Genomic DNA, 17,567 nt, shown 5'->3' with positions numbered 1-17,567 from the left:
ATGTTATTTACCTGCGCAGATGTCTTGTCCAATCTGTTGCTATTCAGATGTGATGCAGGCAGGAGTGAAATCCAGCAGGTACTGACAGGTTCTGGAGAACCGGTAGTGGAAATTTTGAGTAGTTCAGAGAACTGGCAAATACCACCTCTGGCTGGCCCCAGAGTGGGGTGGGAATGGAGATTTTGCAATATCCTTCCCCCAGGAGTGGGCAGGGAATGGGGATTTTGCAGTATCCTTCCCCTGCCAGACCCACCAAGCCATACCCACAGAACCTGTAGTAAAAAAAAATTGGATTTCACCACTAGATGGAGGACATCTGAATGGTAACAGGGCTATGAAATGTGGATCAAGATGATGTACAAGAGTACCTTCTGAAAATCATGTTATTATTATTATTTGCCTTAGCTTCAAATATTTCTTGCACAATATCAGTCTTTATCCCCCCCCCCCCCCCACGTCTGTTTTTCCTGTTTTTATTCAAACTAGGAAGTGGTTCTTTGGTAGGTCAGACCAGGATGACTTTTGGACTCCTTTAGTTCAGCAGGACTAATAAGCGAGGAAGTCAGTGTTACAATAAATGGCGGATTCTGCTGGATTGTTTGTGGCATGGACTTGTCAACCAATTGCCTGAAATAATAACTGTTTCCAGAAATTTCATTGCAGCTGAAAACAAGGAGTAATCTTGGTTCACCTAAAGACTCAGACATTGAGGCATAAACAACTAATGAAGTGGACTGTAGTTCACAAAAGCTTGTGCTGTAATAAATATGTTGTTCTTTAAGCTCCCCGGGAGTCCTTGTGGAATTTATGAAATGTGAATGAAGTCACAAGGGTTGAATTCATAACTGTCCTGTTAAACACACAGTTGCCCTTTTGAGAGCCTACTCAGAAAATCTGTAAGCATTGCAGAGAAGGAGCCCATATCTGTAAAAGGAATGTCCCAAACACAAGAATATAAGAAAGTTGCAGTAGTATCTGACACATATCTTATGCTCACTATATCCCTTGAGTAAGCCAGACATTAACAGCAGCAAATCTAAAGGAAGACAGGTCTTCCCACAACTAGCTTAAAGTGGCATCCACATCCATTAAAATCTGTTGTTGTTAGTTGCAAAGTCGTGTCCGACCCATCGCGACCCCATGGACAACGTTCCTCCAGGCCTTCCTGTCCTCTACCTTCCCCCGGAGTCCATTTAAGCTCACTCCAACTGCTTCAGTGTCTCCATCCAGCCACCTCATTCTCTGTTGTCCCGTTCTTCTTTTGCCCTCAATCTTTCCCAGCATTAGGCTCTTCTCCAGTGAGTCCTTCCTTCTCATTAGGTGGCCAAAGTATTTGAGTTTCATCTTCAGGATCTGGTCTTCTAAAGAGCAATCAGGGTTGATCTCCTCTAGGACTGACCGGTTTGTTCACCTTGCAGTCCAAAGAACTCGCAGGAGTCTTCTCCAGCATCATAGTTCAAAGGCCTCAATTCTTTGGCACTCAGTCTTTCTTATGTCCAACTTTCACAGCCATAAATTGCAACTGGGAAATTAAAATCTACAAAAGCTTTTATGATATCTGGAATGGATTTAAATTGCAGGTAGGCCTCAATTCACAACCAATTGTTTAGCAATAGTTTGAAGTTACAACTGAAAAAAGATAGACAAGAAAATAGACCAAGAAAAGCTTTGACCTTTCATGCTTAAGTGTCTGGATGAAAGTTTTCCATTTCTGCAAAGTTTGAAACACTGACTATGGAATAATTGGACCACATTTCTAAACTTTGGCAAATATGACAGAAACAATGGTTGCCACTGTGTGGTTCCTCTAGAGAAAGATCAAGGTTTTCAAATGACATCTGAGTTTATTGTACAATCATAAAATTAAAACCGATCTCAAACATAATCTTTGTCCAATTTCTGTTTGAGGCTAGATCTGCTAAAGCATTTTGATTAGCTAGTCTCTCTGTACACCTCAAGGAAGAGGAACACAACCGCTTATGAGGCAACCAATCCTTGCCAAAAGAAAATTCCCCCTGATGGCTGCATGGAATGCATGTAATCTCAACTCATTGGTTTTGCATGGCTTGCATGTCACTTGTATGATGCTCCTTTACATATATGAATACTGTTAACTGTACTGCTCCTCAGTCTTCTCTTATGCAGGTTAAACGTATATAGTTCCTTCCGTTCTTCCTTATAGCAGAGGTCCCCAGTCCCCGGTCCAATGGGCCACAGCCTGTTCAGAACCGTGGCATGGAAGTGGTGGGTAAGCATGCACATGCACGAAGCTGCATTTGTAAAAGCAACATCCCCCTCTGCCCCCGTTGCCACCTATGCTGGTCCACCGAGCCAGAAAGATTGGAGACTGCTGCCTAATAGGATTTAGTTTCCAGTCTCTTCATTATCTTGATGGTTCGTCTCTGAACTTGCTTTGATTTGTTGATGCCCTTTTTAAGCTGCAATGCCCAGAATGACTGACCAAGGCAGAGGAGAGTAAGACAATTACTTCCTGTGTTTTGAGTCTATGCTCCTGCTACTGCATCTTAAGACTGCACTTGCCTGTTCAACTATATCACGTGGCTCAAATTGTGATGTACAGAAAACAACCTCTTTCACACATATTATTGTTAAACCAGGTCTCCTCCATCCTACTCCTAGAGATGTACATCTACCATTGTACATAAATGGTGAGGAGGTGGAGAGGATGGGTAGTTTTAAATTTCTGGGCATTTATATCTCAGAGGATCTCTCATGGACTATGAATGTTAACATGCTTGCGAAGAAGGCACAGAAGAGGCTGTACTTCCTGAGAATGCTCAGGAAGATAAATCTATCTCAGCATCTACTTCTGTCCTACTATAGCAGTACCACTGAGAGTGTCCTGACATACGACATTCTTGCATGGTATGGGAGCAGCTCTGTAGCGGACAAAAAAGCTCTACAGAGAACCATTAAAACTGCCCAGAATATCATTGGACTCCAGCTACTACCCCTGGATGACATCTTCGAATCTCGCTGTTTGAGAAAGTTGCATAACATTCTCAGAGACGCTTCCCATCCTGCTTACAATCTTTTTGGACTGTTGCCTTCTGGCAGAAGATACAGAACAATTAAAACTCGGACCACATGTTTTCTGAATAGTTTTTATCCCAGAGCTATAATTGCACTCAACAATGAACTAAAGGGCCACCATCAGTGAGCTGTTGGACAGTATTACTTGGTCTGTGGTGTGGATGTTTGGGTGGTTTAGGGGTGGGGAATTGTGGTGGGTGGGAGTGTGTTTGGGGATTATTATGTGTCTTGGACCTGGTCTTTGGGTGTTAAGTGAATTTCGTTGTATGAGTATACTGTGTATACACGTACAATGACAATAAAGTTATTTATTTATTTATTTACTTGGTTGTTTTATTTTTTTCTCCCCATTTCCAAGACTTCATATTTCTCCCTGTTAAATTTTAACCTGTTCATTTTGACCTTGTGTTCAAGTCTATCTAGTGTTTTTTTTTTTTTTTAAATCTTCTCTTTCTCTTCTAAATCATTATCTGCAAATCTGGTGAAAATCCCCACAACTCCTCCATCCAAGTTCATTGCAACTTTATAGCACTTGGAACGGAGTAGTTTGACACTCCACTTGGAGCTACTCTTGATCTTGGTGTGCTTAGTGGACTATTGGATGGAGTACTCAGTTGGTGTGATCAGTCAGATAGGACTCCATCTAATAGTTGGATGATATATTCTATATTTTGTCATTTTATTAATGGGGATATTGGCAATTCTATGGGCCAGGTCTCTCCACCTCTTCCAATCTTGCACTTTTTTGAGTTGTTCTATCCTTTGGCTGGTGTCAGCTTTGATGGTGTCCAGACACTGTGTTCTTCGATGGCTTTTCCTTTTACCACTAACTCTTCCAAGCATAATTGCTCCCTCCAGTGAATTCTCCCTCATGACATGGCCAAAATAAGTGAGATGCAGTTTTGGGGGGAGGGGGGTTGTTTGCCTTCCGGGTAACATGTCTGGTGAATATAACCAACATTTTATCAAACACTTTGCTGACATCCACTATGTTCAGAGCATATCCTAAGAGAGTAACTTGTTCAAAAAAGGAGATAAGGGTAATCTGGCATGCCTTATTGGTGACAATCCCATGCCGGTTTTATAAATAGCCATTCTACCCAAGTGCTCACAAATACGCTGTTTAATAAACTGCTTGAGGACTTTAGACTTCATACTGACAGGCCTATAATTTCCTGATTCTTCCTCCTTCCCTTTTCTGCAGGCAGGGACAACAGTCTTCAGGGACCTCACCAGTTCTCCAGAAGTTATCAGAGATTACAGTTAGTGGTTTTGCAATCATCTCAAATAGTTTCTTTGATACCCTAGGATATAATTCTTCTTCCCCTAGAGATTTGAATTAGTTTAAGTCAGCTAAATATTCTTTTTCCCACCACTTTTGTAAATAGCATAAAAATAAATACAGATAATACAGTGCCCGCCAATTAAAGCAGGTATTTTTAATATGAGCAGTTAATTATACTTGGTTCTTTTTATCGTCTGAATCAAATACAGTAGTGATTAAGATTGATGCTGAAAACATCTCAGTCCCAGCACCTCTGTACTTAAAAGTGTACAGGGAGTCCTCAACTTACAACCATAAATGAGCCCAAAATTTATATTGCTAAGTGAGAAATTTGTTAAGTGAGTTTTGCCCCATTTTATGACTTTGTTAAGTGAATCACTGCAGGTGTTAAATTGAGTGAACCTAGCTTCCCCATTGACTTGGGTTGTCAGAAGATTGCAAAAGGGGATCACATGATCCCAGGACACTGCAACCTTCGTAAATGTGAGTCAGTTGTCAAGCATCTGAATGTAAATCGTGACCATGGGAATGCTGCAATAGTCATAAGTGCGAAAAATGGTCACAAGTTACTTTTTTCAGTGCCCTTGTACTGAATGGTGACTAAGCGAACTGTTGTAATTCGAGGACTACCTGTATTGTACGTTATGATGGCTAGCTCGAAATGGGAGACAGGATTTGATGGTAAACACATGTCAGTTTGATAGGGGAATTTCTGGGTGCAATTCAAGGTGCTGGTTATCACTTTTAAAACCCTACATGCAGGGGTGAAATGCTCCCGGTTCGGACCGGCTCGGGCAAGTAGGTAGCGATGATGGCCGGTGGTTCGGAGAACCGGTAGCAATGGCAGCTGGAAGCTCCACCCACCTGCCCCATTCCCCGGAGTCGGGGAATACACCATTCCCCGACTCTGGCCTTGCCGTGGAGCTGCTGCCTGCTCGCCCTTCGCCACGCAGTGTATCCTACTGCTCACCTTTCTCCCGCGGCCGGCTGTCAGGGAAGGCAAGCACCCAAAAGTTACTGGAGTCACTCACTCTCCTTGAATGAGCCACTCTGGTCCACGTGCCGGCTGCACAGGCACACACCATTTATTTAATTCAGCCGCAGGTTGGGTGTGCGCTTGCGCAGCCGGCGCATGGACCAGAGTGGCTCATTCAAGAAGGAGACTGAGCGACTCCAGTATCTTTTGTGCACTTGCCTTCCCTGACAGCCAGCCGCGGGAGAAGAGTGAGCAGTAGGAGTCAGGGAATGGTGCATTCTCCGACTCCGGGGAATTGGGCGGGTGGGCGGAGCCGCATGGCGAAGGGCGAGCAGGCAGCGGCTCCGCGGCAAGGCCAGAGTCGGGGAATTGTGCATTCCCCAACTCCGGGGAATGGGGCGGGTGGGCGGAGCCGCAGGAGAAAGGTAAGGACACGCTGGCAGAATAGAAATTTAAAAAGTTTTCCTACCAGGTTCTATGGGCATGGCTTGGTGGGAGGGGGTCTTGTGACTGAGTGGACGTGGCTGTGAGTGACATTGAGTTGGCCACGCCCACTCAGTCACAGGACCCCCCCACACACACACCAAGCCACGCCCACAGAACCGGTAGGGAAAAATTTTAGATTTCACCCCTGCCTACATGGCATGAGGCTAGATTATTTGTGGAACCATCTTTGCATGAGGGTATCTGCCTGCCCCACCAGATCAGATAGTTAGTGTAAGGTCCCAGAAGTTTTCCCAAGCCACTGAGATGCCAAAGAGAGTGTGACTCGAGACAAGGCTTGCAAAAAGAAGCAGATTTTATTTTTGGCCAAAAACAAAATGCTGGGTGATGCTATATCCAGAACATACAGATATAATGCATGTGAGGAATAGCCACATCTTGAAGGGAAACTGCCTTCAAGTCCCATCTGGGTCGCCAGAAATGTAAGGTCCCAAAATGTACTTGAGTCACCAGAATTCCAAAGAAGAGGCTTACAAAAATATCAGCTTTAATTTGTACAAAGAAGAGCTGGGTAGACCATACCACTACATACAGTCAAAGAGCATGCAGTGAAAGGCCACACCCTTGGGGAAGGTATGACATCCTTTTATACCTTCAGAGGCATTAGTTTAGTACCCAATTCTGGCCCCTCTGGCCCATGCCTTCCTTGTAGCCCTGCATTGGCTGTGCAGCAAGGAGCAGGAGCAGGGGGAGCTGAGTGCTTAGCAACAGAGGGACTAGGTGCTTAGTAACCCCTCTTCTTGAGATATCAACCAGGCTCAGAGTGGTACAAAAAAAACAACAACAAGTTAACAGATAACAGAAGTTAAATCACTGGTAAAAGCAATTCCAATTCTTACAGGAGCAAAACAGCAAGTTATTATTATGTCCCAGTAATTCTACCTATTCTATTATTATGTCCCTACAGTAGGGACACTCCAGGATCCTTCTTGTAAATGGGGCCTAGAAAGTGTATCGTTTCTGTTGAAAAGACCTATGAAACATTCCCCCTAGAGACTCAGACCCTTTTAACTTTCTGGAAAGCACTTAAGAGCTGGCTTTATTTATTTATTTATTTATTTATTTATTTATTTGTACACCGCTTTTATTATTTTTACAATGAACTTATTCAACACATCTTTCTCCTATTTTTGCCACAACAGCCCTGTGAGGTGGGTTGAGCTAAGAGAGAATGAATAGCCCAAAATCTCCCAGCTTGCCTTCATCGCTAAGGCAGGACTTGAACTCATGGCTTCTTCTTTCTAGTCTAGCATCTAAACAACTAGGCCAAACTGGCTCTCCTTCCCTGCAAGCATTGGGATAACTGGAATTGGAAGTGAGTGTTGTGGTCTGCGTTGGGGAAGTTTGGTTGTGGCACTGGGTTTTTCTGTTTTCTTGTATTGTTTCTACATATTGTTTTATCCTTTGGCTGTGAGCCACCCAGAGTTTGATCTTAAGATAGGTGGCTATAAAACGCTGTAAATAAATAAATTTGCAAACTGAAGTTGCAGGGAGATACTTAATTTCCTTCGCTCACACTGATTTTTCTGCCTCTCTTATCAGAGCTTACAAAATATTTCCTCAGCATGAAGAGAAATATAGGTATGGACAAGAAGATGCAGAATTGTAGTAAACTGTCACTAACTTCAGAACCATTCTATATTTGTCTATGCACATAGATAACAAATGGAGATTTCCCATTACAGGTAGTCCTCTAGTTACAACCACAATTGAGCCCAAAATTTATGTTGCTAAGTGAAACATTTGTTAATTGAGTTTTCCCCCATTTTACGACCTTTCTTACCACAGTTGTTTTGTTTTAACATTTTATTGAGTTATAAGATAAGATACAAAATACAAAATAAATAGAAAAGCAGTGGGGGGAAGAAAAGTAAGGAAGGGTTGGGAAAAAGAAGCGTTGATTTCCGACTCCCTCTGTTGCAGTAAAATAAAGTATTAACATCAAACCACAACTTTTAATTTTTTCATAGTAATATAAATTAGCCGTTTCTATAATCTTACCACAGTCATTAAGTGAATCATTATAGTTAAGTTAGTAACATGATTGTTAAGTGAATCTGCTTTACCCGTTGACTCTGCTTGTCAAAAGATTGCAAAAGATGATCACATGACCCCAGCACACTGCAACCGTCATAAATATGAATCAGTTGCCAAGCGTCAGAATTCTGATCACGTGATCATGGGGATGCTGCAAGGGTCATAAGTGTGAAAACTGGTCTTAAGTCACTTTTTTCAGTGTTGTAACTTTGAGCGGTCACTAAATGAACTGTTGTACGTCAAGGATTACCTGTATATCTTCAGTTCCATCCCAAGACATTGTTTTATATTAAGTGGAATAACCTGAGGGAAGTGGATTTTTTTTACTGTTATTTTTCAAACTAAGGATAGCTTCTTCTTGGCCTAAACCAGGGGTCAGCAACCTGCGACTCTGGAGCCGCATGTGGCTCTTTCACCCCTCTGCTGCGGCTCCCTGTCATGCAAACTATGCCTCATAACTGCCAGTGTGCGACACCCACCGGCATGCAATTTATTGAGCTTTTCAACCTCCCGGTAGACCAACCATAGATAAATCCAAGAAAAGAAAAGTTTCAGAAGAAAACAGAACGTTTAATTCAACTACATATGCTAGTTTTGTGGCCGCTCAAGAAATAGTCAGGCACGGGAAGGGTTTTGTGGCTCCCGGTGTTTTCTTTTCTGTGGGAAATGGGTCCAAATGGCTCCTTGACTGTTTAAGGTTGCAGACCCCTGACCTAAACCATTCCTTTTGTTACAATGACATTTCTTAGGAATCAGTCTTCTTTTTAAGGCCTTTGGTTCAAGGAATGTTAAAACTCCAGGCGCCTACCCAAAAGGAAATGTTGGAGGGACAGCAAAAAAATGTGATACTTAACCTTTCATTCTTTTATAGTGATGCTGCGCAGGGTGAGCGTCTGAGGGATGCTTCCTTTTGGCATTTCTGATTAGGGAGTTTTTTCCCCCTGTCAATCTGCAAGATCTCACAAAGTATTAATAAATAACAAAAGCATTTTGCGGAAACTGAATGGTGACATGGTGCACAATTAGGAAAACAAACCAGCAAGAGAGGGGACAAACAACATTTTACTGCTTCATATATAGCAAAATAAAACATGTGCACTTAACAAGTTAATGACAACTTTAAATCAAGTTACAGGTGCTGATAGCAGATCCGTTAGATTAAGCAAGGGTCTGCCTTGCTTAATACTTGTATATTTCTTTTACAGTACTGCCCCAATCAAAATTGGACAGTGGATGGGGTACAACAAAACAAAAACACAACATGAAAACAAGGTACAAATGAACCAATAAACCATCTGGTTAACCAGGATTTCTGTTAATGACCAAGCCAGATGGGCAGAATTGGGTTCAACAAGCCATTGCCCAATTTATCCTGGTGCTGAACATCAAAGGGCTCCCAGAGGAATAACCATCACTTTCAGGTGGACCTTGAAGCCTCTTAGCACCCAATGCAACAATTTCAAAATCGGGGTCCTTCTGGCTTGATGGCATTGTTCCCTGAAGGATTTAGCCACTGCTTTTTGTACCAGCTGTAGCTTACAGATTGCCTCCAGTGGCATTCCGATATCTAGGACACATTGCTCTAGTATAGTCCAATTAAATGATGAACAAAATATGACTCTTATTGTCAGATAGGATCATATATTGTTGCACCAGCAAAGCCAGAGAAAGCCTTTCCTTGCTGTGGCTTCTTCTTGTGGCTTAAACAGTTGAGAGTCCAGGAGAATTCCAAGTCACTAATTCACTATTTTACTATTCATAGTAACTACCAAGACTAATATTAATAGATCTTTTTGATGTTTGTTGACAGCAAACTACTTCATATTGGCTTCATATTTATTCTGGGGTTGTTTTGCTTCAGCAAGATTCTCATAGCTTCGGCCTCTGCTTTAACTGATCCTTCAGCCTACTAGGTTGTTCAATTTAAATGTTATCAAAGTCCTCATCTTTTTACCGGATAAATTGTCATATAGTTAACTATGTTAAGGCCAAGAAACTGGGAATCATTGAGCTGACAAGTCCCCAAAGTTTTTACTCTGGAGAAAACAAGTTGTAACATCCTATTTGGAAATCTAGCTCATCTTTTTCCAAAACCTACTTTTCCATTGGCCATGCCTTTAACTGTGGATATAAAAACTTGGCAAAGCAGATTATAGTAGTGTTAATGTACATATATTAAGGAGGTCCTAGATTGCAATATATTAAAATCTTAAAATAAAACACCTGCATAACTCTTTTTTTTTTCTTTTTGACTTCCTTGAAAAAAAATACAGTAGTAGGAAAATATTCCCTCTCCTATTGCAAAAAAAAAAATGACCTTGAGTTTAAACATTACTCAGGAAGTCTCAGCATATGCAGCAATGGTGATAGCATTTGTTCATAAATTGTCTGGATAAACAGATACCTAGACTTCCGAATGAAGAGTTTTAGAAATGATCTGCCAGTGATCTTGATATGGGCAACTATTTCAAACCTATCTTGGAGGTACATAGAAAAGCATCTGCTGAAGAATTACTATCTAGGAAGACTTGTGCATGAATAAATGGAATCTTCATCTAAAGAAAATGAAACTATTCTTTGAGACAATATTATAACTGTTTGTCTGAAAAAATTGCTGAGCAAATAGTGAATGGCTTCACACTCTCCTTTAAGAAATACCCAAATACCCAGTTGGCGGGTATGGCCAAAAATGTTTTTGTTCACTTTAAGGCTAAGTAAATTTCTAGGAAGAGATTACAACAGCTTGAATCCGTTTTGAATCTGTCAATTTAAGGTCTATGTTTTTTTAGAGCTGGGAAGAGGAATCGTTTTCTGTGTCCCTTAAAACTGATGTAGTCTGATACCAGCAGTATTTATATGGATTTTCTTTTCAGTCCATTATTTTTAACTCTTGGAATGAATTGGAAGTGGAAATTTCATGCTTTGAACACCTTGTCTGAGTTTTGAATCTTCCCCTTTTTTTGTTTTTATTTCTGTCATATTTTGTCAAGTTTTGGAGAGCTTGAAAGATCATCAAACATTATTTTCATTCCTTTGATATAGGTTTATATATTGTTAGATTTACAATGTTTTCCACCTTTTGTTTATAAACTTAAGGCAGCATATATAACATTTCCATCCATTGTTCCCCACAATAATCTTATAAATTACTCTGAGAGAAGAGAAGGGAGCTGGCCCAAGTCATCCAGAAGCTTCCATGATTAAAGACAGTCTACAAACTGGGTCATCCCAGGGCCAATCTATTAACTTCACCATTACACTGGACTTTAAGGCATAGACTGACATCACTAAGCAATTCTGCACTGAAATATTAAATTGGAAAAGAGTAATTCTGAAAGAAGGCAATAGAAGAGCATTATAGAGATGTCAAAACAATCTACATGCTGTGACAGGAGTCAAGCTGAATTTCACAGAGTTTCACAGAATTTCTAATAAAATTATTTATTATTATTTAGTTATTGTTGTACCTTATTTTTCCCCTTCCTCTACACCTCACCTTTCCTCTCCCAAGTTCTTGATTATTTCTGCCTGGCTGGGAAATATCCTTTTCTGCCTGATACCCCAGAGAATTGCTTCTGGCTGGGTTATACTGGGCAAGGGAGGCTGAGTCAGGTCAAATAGCTGACTGTGGTTATTGCTGGAATCCTAAATCCTTGGCAGATTTAAGGTGCATGGACTTCAACTCCCAGAATTCTCCAGCCAGTCCTCCTTTAGGTGTATAGCTGGCTTTCGTAAAATATGATATCTATATATGATAAATGTCAATTAAATATAATGTATAATATGCATTTATAATATTTATATATTACATTACATTATATATGTTGTGTGTGTGAATTCAGAACAAAAATTGTTCCCGATTCTTCATTTCTTTTAAGCAGATTTGTATATCATAATGAGTCTGATTATTATGAGACTTTTTCTGAATCTTGTTAACCATTATCTAGCCCACTAATGATGAACCTTTTGGGCTTGGCATGTCAAAAGTTTGGAAAACGACTCTGTTGGCATGTCATATCCTTCTCCAAAACAAAAGAGAAACAGTTCTTTATCTCCCCTCCATCAAAGCCACCTCGAACAGGGCATTCAGTGACAATAATGAGGCCAGCCCTGGAGTTCAGGCACAGGCCTTGACTTCAGCCCAAGCACCACCACCCAAACAAAAAGGCCATTTCATTGCTGTTCCCAAGGAGCACAAGCTTTGGGGAACAACACAATTGCCCCAATGGCCCAGTGCTCCCCAGAATCTGCCATGCAACACTTATTTTCAGATTGTGTTATCTTTCTCTTGAAGACCCCTGCAGCCTACCAAAGGCTGCTTCAGGTTGCACAAGGCTTTCATTCTTGAAGCAGCTTTAGAGAAGAATGCTCTTCCATAGCCTCTTCAGTCTCCAAAAGCCACATGAAAGCATAACCCATTGTCATGTAATTTTTGGAGGCTCCATAAGCCACACAAAAGCACCCTCTATTCTCTTGTGGCCTCCACAGCCTCCAAATTCACATGAGAATGGAGTGTACTTTCAAGAATAGTTGGTGCCAGGTGTTGGTAAATGCTGGGATATCACTCAAAATGTTGTGACATGTTGCTTTTGACACATGTATCACATGAGTTTACCATCACTGCTCTAGCCAATGCTAAGGACTTTAAATGCTTTTAAGTATCTAGTCAGATCCATGCTGGTCACTATATGGACAAGTGACATCCATTTGGACTTGCCCTTGGTGATCCACAGCTCTTTTAAGGAAATTCCAATGAGATTCCTTTGGTAGGCTACAGGGGCCTTCAATAGAGAGATAACACAATCTGAAAATAAGAGGTGCATGGCAGATCCTGGGGAGCACAGGGCCATGGGGACAATTGTGTCGTTCCCCAAGGCTTGTGCTCCTTGGGAACGACAATGAAATGGCCTTTTTGTGTGGCAGTGATGGTGCTTGGGCTGAAGTTGAGGCCTGGGCCTGGACTTCAGGACTGGCATCAGCACTGCCACCAATGCTGTTCAGGGTGGCCTTGATGGCGGGGAAAGAACTGTTTCTCTTTTGTTTTGTGTGTGTGTGTGTGTGTGTGTGTGTGTAAGAGAAAGACAGAGACAGAGACAGACATGCCAGCAGAGTCTATCCACCTTATTCATTGCCTTTCCTTCTTCTTACCAAACTTTGGCATACATGGCTGTTTTTTCTAGTCCATCATCTGCTCGTATCGCAGGTCCAAAGAACGCAAATTTCTGGAACAGTTCATCTTATTAGTATTTTTTTTATTTTAATACTTGCATAAAATCAGGTGCTTAATGACAGTTAACTTAGAAATTGCCATCCTGTTAACTATTGGTGAAAGTTGGCCTTTCATTGACTGTTTTTTTCACATTTAACATCCTAGTGTTGTCAATGTCCTTTATATAGCCGTGAATTAAAAACAAAACAACCAGAGGACCGTCTGTGTCATTGTCTCCAGCTTTTCAGAAATTTGACAGTCTGTTCCTGGTCTTTGAGGAATGGCTTCTTATCTCTGTTTTCCATTTATTTCCACCAGTTGTGATCATGTGTGCCAGCAGTGACGCAATACGGAACATCATGTTGGCTGCACATCGGCAAGGAATGACTAGCGGAGATCATGCTTTCTTCAATATTGAACTTTTCAACAGTTCGTCATATGGTAATGTAATTTCTTGAATTGCAAGATTTTTCTAAACATGCTAACAATTTTAGTGATGGTGTCAGTTTTTAAGCAAGTCATTGTAACCTTTCAAACAAGCATTTGAATTATGAGATTTGGCAAAAAACAAAAAACCCCAAAAGTAAGCAAGCAGATCCATGGTTAATACAGTGGAAGTTAATTTTGTCCATGGTTGCTTCTCATGCTGTTTTCAGAAAATTGAGCTATTCTGTAAAATGGTTTGAAAAACAGTTTTTTGTCTAAATCCTCTGTGAAGTTTTATAGCTGAACCAGTCTGGGTGTAAGGTCCTGCCTCGCCAGCCTTCTCAAGAAAGCAGAATTCTTGAAACAATTAACATTTCAAAAGGAACTTTTATTGGAAGACAGTGATAGCAAAGAGATGTAGGCAGGATCTGAAGTGTCCCGCTCAAAGTGTTAGATTAAACTGCTACAAGCAAAGCCCCTCCCAGTGTCCAGTTCAACATCCAGCCAATACCAAGGTGCGAAGATGTTTTGAGAACCTCAGGCACAGAAGGTGATGACTGTCATCTCCCAGTTGCTTTGGTTTCGCTTTCTCCGATGGTGAGATAACGTAGATGGCACAGAGCCCATTCCTTTCCTCCTCCTAGGACAGTGATGGCTAACCTTTTCCGGACCGAGTGCTCAAAGCGTGCACACAGGCTGCCAAACCCCCAAAATGCAATGTGCGTGCGGCCCCTGTGCACGCGCCCCAACCCGTATATGACCACGCAGGACCCCTGCATGTGCCCCGCTCCCCATGCATGCATGCACGCCCCATGCATTTGCCCCTCCCCCATGTGTGTATGCGCGCCCCGCCCCCCCGCACGCCCCCCGCACATGCACGGCAGAGACCTGAAGACCAGCTGGCTGGTGGGAGGCACTCACAATTGCGCGGCGGAGCTGAACTGGGGTGACGGCTTGTGTGCCATCAGAGAGGGTGCTGCGTGCTACCTCTGGCATGTGTGCCATAGGTTCGCCATCACGGTCCTAGGATGACCTGAGGCACATTCCTTCCCCCCTCCCTATTCCCCACAAGGTACAGCAAAGCAAAGTGAAGAATCCCTCCCAAGCTTCCACCCACCCACCAGAATGGCAGCGTCCCAGTAGAGAACTATAGGACCTGATACTGGTTTTGAATGTGCATTACTGTGATTGACTGAGGCATCATTTGGTCTTCTTAAACCAGATAAGCTTAACTCGTAGTTAACAGGCACAACTTTCCCATTTGCTTGGTAGCAATATGCAAGTGATTTGTGATTGTCTTTCAACTTTTCAATTTAGCCTGTACTCCTGGACTTTCATTGTGGTCTCCTGCAGATGCCAACCGGGCCTGATCCTACTTAGTTTCCAAGCCAAGAGAAAGGCAGGTGATGTCATCTGCTGAGACCTAAGTTAGTACTGATTGATTGGTTGGTTAATTAATTGCCACCAAATCAGTGTTGATTATTAGCAACCACGTAGATTGGGTCTCTCCAGAATGATCTGCCCCAACCTTGCCAAGATTTTCCAATGGGGGAACTCATCACTGCTGTAATCAAGTTCATCTGTCCAGCTGCTGGTTGTCCCCTTATCTTTCCACTTTTCCCAGCATTGTGGACAACTCAAGGGGAACCGGGGTGCTGTCATAGCGTGTCCAAACTTTATTACCATAGTCTAGGCTTATCATTTGTACCTCAAGGGATAGCTCTGGATTAATTCCCCCTGTTCTTCTGTGATGGTTTGTGAGAGTAACCTTCGGAGACAGGAGGAAGTGATGGTCAGATAAGAAGTCAACAGCTGAGCCCACAGGAGGAATGGGAACATGTCAAATGTCTCAGAAGGGATCCGCCCTAGTTTTATGGAATATAAAGATGAGAGGGAACAAATGTATTTTCAGATTTTCAAGATTCTGTTAATGCAACCTTGGGATAAAGATAGAGCTAATACTTCTGGGTAGGTTTCTTGTCTGGACTACCTTGCAAGGCTGACATTTCCAGATGTGTTTTAATTTATTTCCTTTCATTTCAGCCAGCATAGCTAATGGACATACTGCTCAGAAATAATGGGAAACATAGCCAAACACATCTGGAGAGCACTGTGTTAGGGAAGACTGTATTTGTCTGTAATGAAGCAAACTTTGAAAGTCACACTGGCAACTCATAAAAACCTTGATCAGAAAAGCATCATTTGTTCTTTTTTCTATTTGCTGACCTCATGCTGAGAATTATAACTATTTCGCCCTCCAATATCTTGTTTGGCTTATACTTCTTAACTTGCATTACTGGAAATTAGCTGAGTGTTTGGTGAGAAAATAGTTTAAATATTTGAGTTTTTGTTTCATTTTTACTAGTTCCTTCTTTTGGTAGTAAGTTTCAGTGGAGCGATATCCATGGTGCAGTTTGAGGAGAGAGACCTGGTCATTTAACAAATAAAACTTCACTTGAAATATTCCTGTACTTGCACAGGAATTCCCCAAGGCAGCATGTTTAGGTGCAGGAAAAACTTGCCATCTAAGCAAGTGTGTGTGTGGTTTGTGGGTCTTGCAAGTTATTTAATGGACAATGTCCAAGGCTTGACTTTAGTGTTTGGCTTCATTGAAAGTTATTTCTAGGAAGTGAGGTTGTTTGCTTATGTATGTATTTATTTATTTATATCATATTTATAAATTACCCTTCATTAAAATATATCACAAAAATGTGTGTGTGCGTCTATGTGTTCTTGTACATATATAAATAAATTGCATACCTATGCGACACTATTACTTTGAGTACTTTGCAAAATAAATACCTTAGCAAAAAAAAAAAAATCATAAAATTAAAAGGCAGTGAAAATACAGTTTGGTATAAACCTATCATTTTAAAATGTCCGGGCAAATAATAACAAATTGATCAAAGCTGAAATGCTTGAAAAGACTGCTTTAGTTATGCTTCTGTAGGACAGGTGTTCTATTAACATTTTGTCACGACCAAGAGAGCTCTCTTCCTGTCAGATAATATGTACCAGTTGAACCATTTTGGTTGGTGGTTAAGGCAGCAGGCTAGAAACTAGGAACCTGGGAGTTGGAGTCTTGCCTTGGATATCAAGCTAGCTGGGTGACGTTGGGCCAGTCACACACTCTCGGCCCTAGGAAGGAGGCAATAACAAACCACTTCTGAAATCTTGCCAAGAAAACTGCAGATACTTGTCAGGAGTCAAAAGTAGACTTGATACCCCAATACTGGCTTAAATAAGCTTTATCAAGGCAATTCTACATGCCATGTATTCTTGCAGTCCAGTCCAAAAGCTACTAGATCACTGGATATTATGGCCATATTATTCCTATGAACCAGGCTAAACAGTTGTCCTGGAGAAAAATCATGTAGTGCCACCCGAATTACCTGGCGACATTGGCTCCAGGAGTATTCCTGAGTTACGCAGCTGATATATTTCAACTTAATGGTCTCTTATTCCAGTCAAATGATTAAAAGTGCTATTTTTCTTTTGGAATAAATAAGCTTGTATTTTAAAACAATGCTTAGTTAATATAGAGAGTTCTTGACTTACAACCACAGTTGGGTCCACAATGTATGTTGTTAAGCGAAGTAGTTGCTGAGTGAGTTGTGCCTAATTTTCTAACCTGTTTTTTTTTTTGCTGCAGTTGTTAAGTGAATCATGTGGTCACTAAGTAAATCCAGCTTTCCTCCTTGACTTTGTTTATCAGAAGCTGGCTGGGAAATTCATAAATGATAATCACATGATTGCAGGAGGCTGCAACGATCATAAATACATGCTGGTTGCCAAGCACCCAAATTTTGATCATGTGATCAGGGGATGCAGCAATGGTTGTAAGTGTGAGGATTGGTTGTAAGTTACTTTTTTTTAGTGGTGTTGAAACTTCAAACGGTCACTGAGTAAGCGTTTGTAAGTTAAGGGCTGCCAGTAAATTGCAATGCCTTGGGTGTTACATGTTATGTCAAGCCATAAACTGGTTGGGTTCACACATTTATTTTACTCCAAACCCAGCAAACCATATTATGATTTAGCATGGGATAAATCCAGAAACGAGTTCTTTAAAATGCTTC

General features: G+C 41.4%; 1 protein-coding gene across 3 annotated transcripts in view; it reads left to right on the top strand.

Moving 5' to 3' along the window:
* The window catches only part of NPR3 (natriuretic peptide receptor 3), a 78,278-nt gene that overhangs the window by 4,580 nt on the left and 56,131 nt on the right, over positions 1 to 17,567 (top strand). For all 3 annotated transcript variants that reach the window (XM_087885635.1, XM_087885634.1, XM_087885633.1), the window contains exon 2: positions 13,384 to 13,506. In XM_087885635.1, coding sequence (XP_087741761.1) covers positions 13,384 to 13,506 — 123 coding nt within the window. The remainder of the gene's footprint in view (positions 1 to 13,383; positions 13,507 to 17,567) is intronic.

The sequence above is a fragment of the Pantherophis guttatus genome, chromosome 2 (genome assembly GCF_059756535.1).
Source record: "Pantherophis guttatus breed Tessera chromosome 2, ASM5975653v1, whole genome shotgun sequence".
NCBI lineage: Eukaryota > Metazoa > Chordata > Lepidosauria > Squamata > Colubridae > Pantherophis > Pantherophis guttatus.
This window is presented reverse-complemented; position numbering and strand designations above follow the sequence as displayed.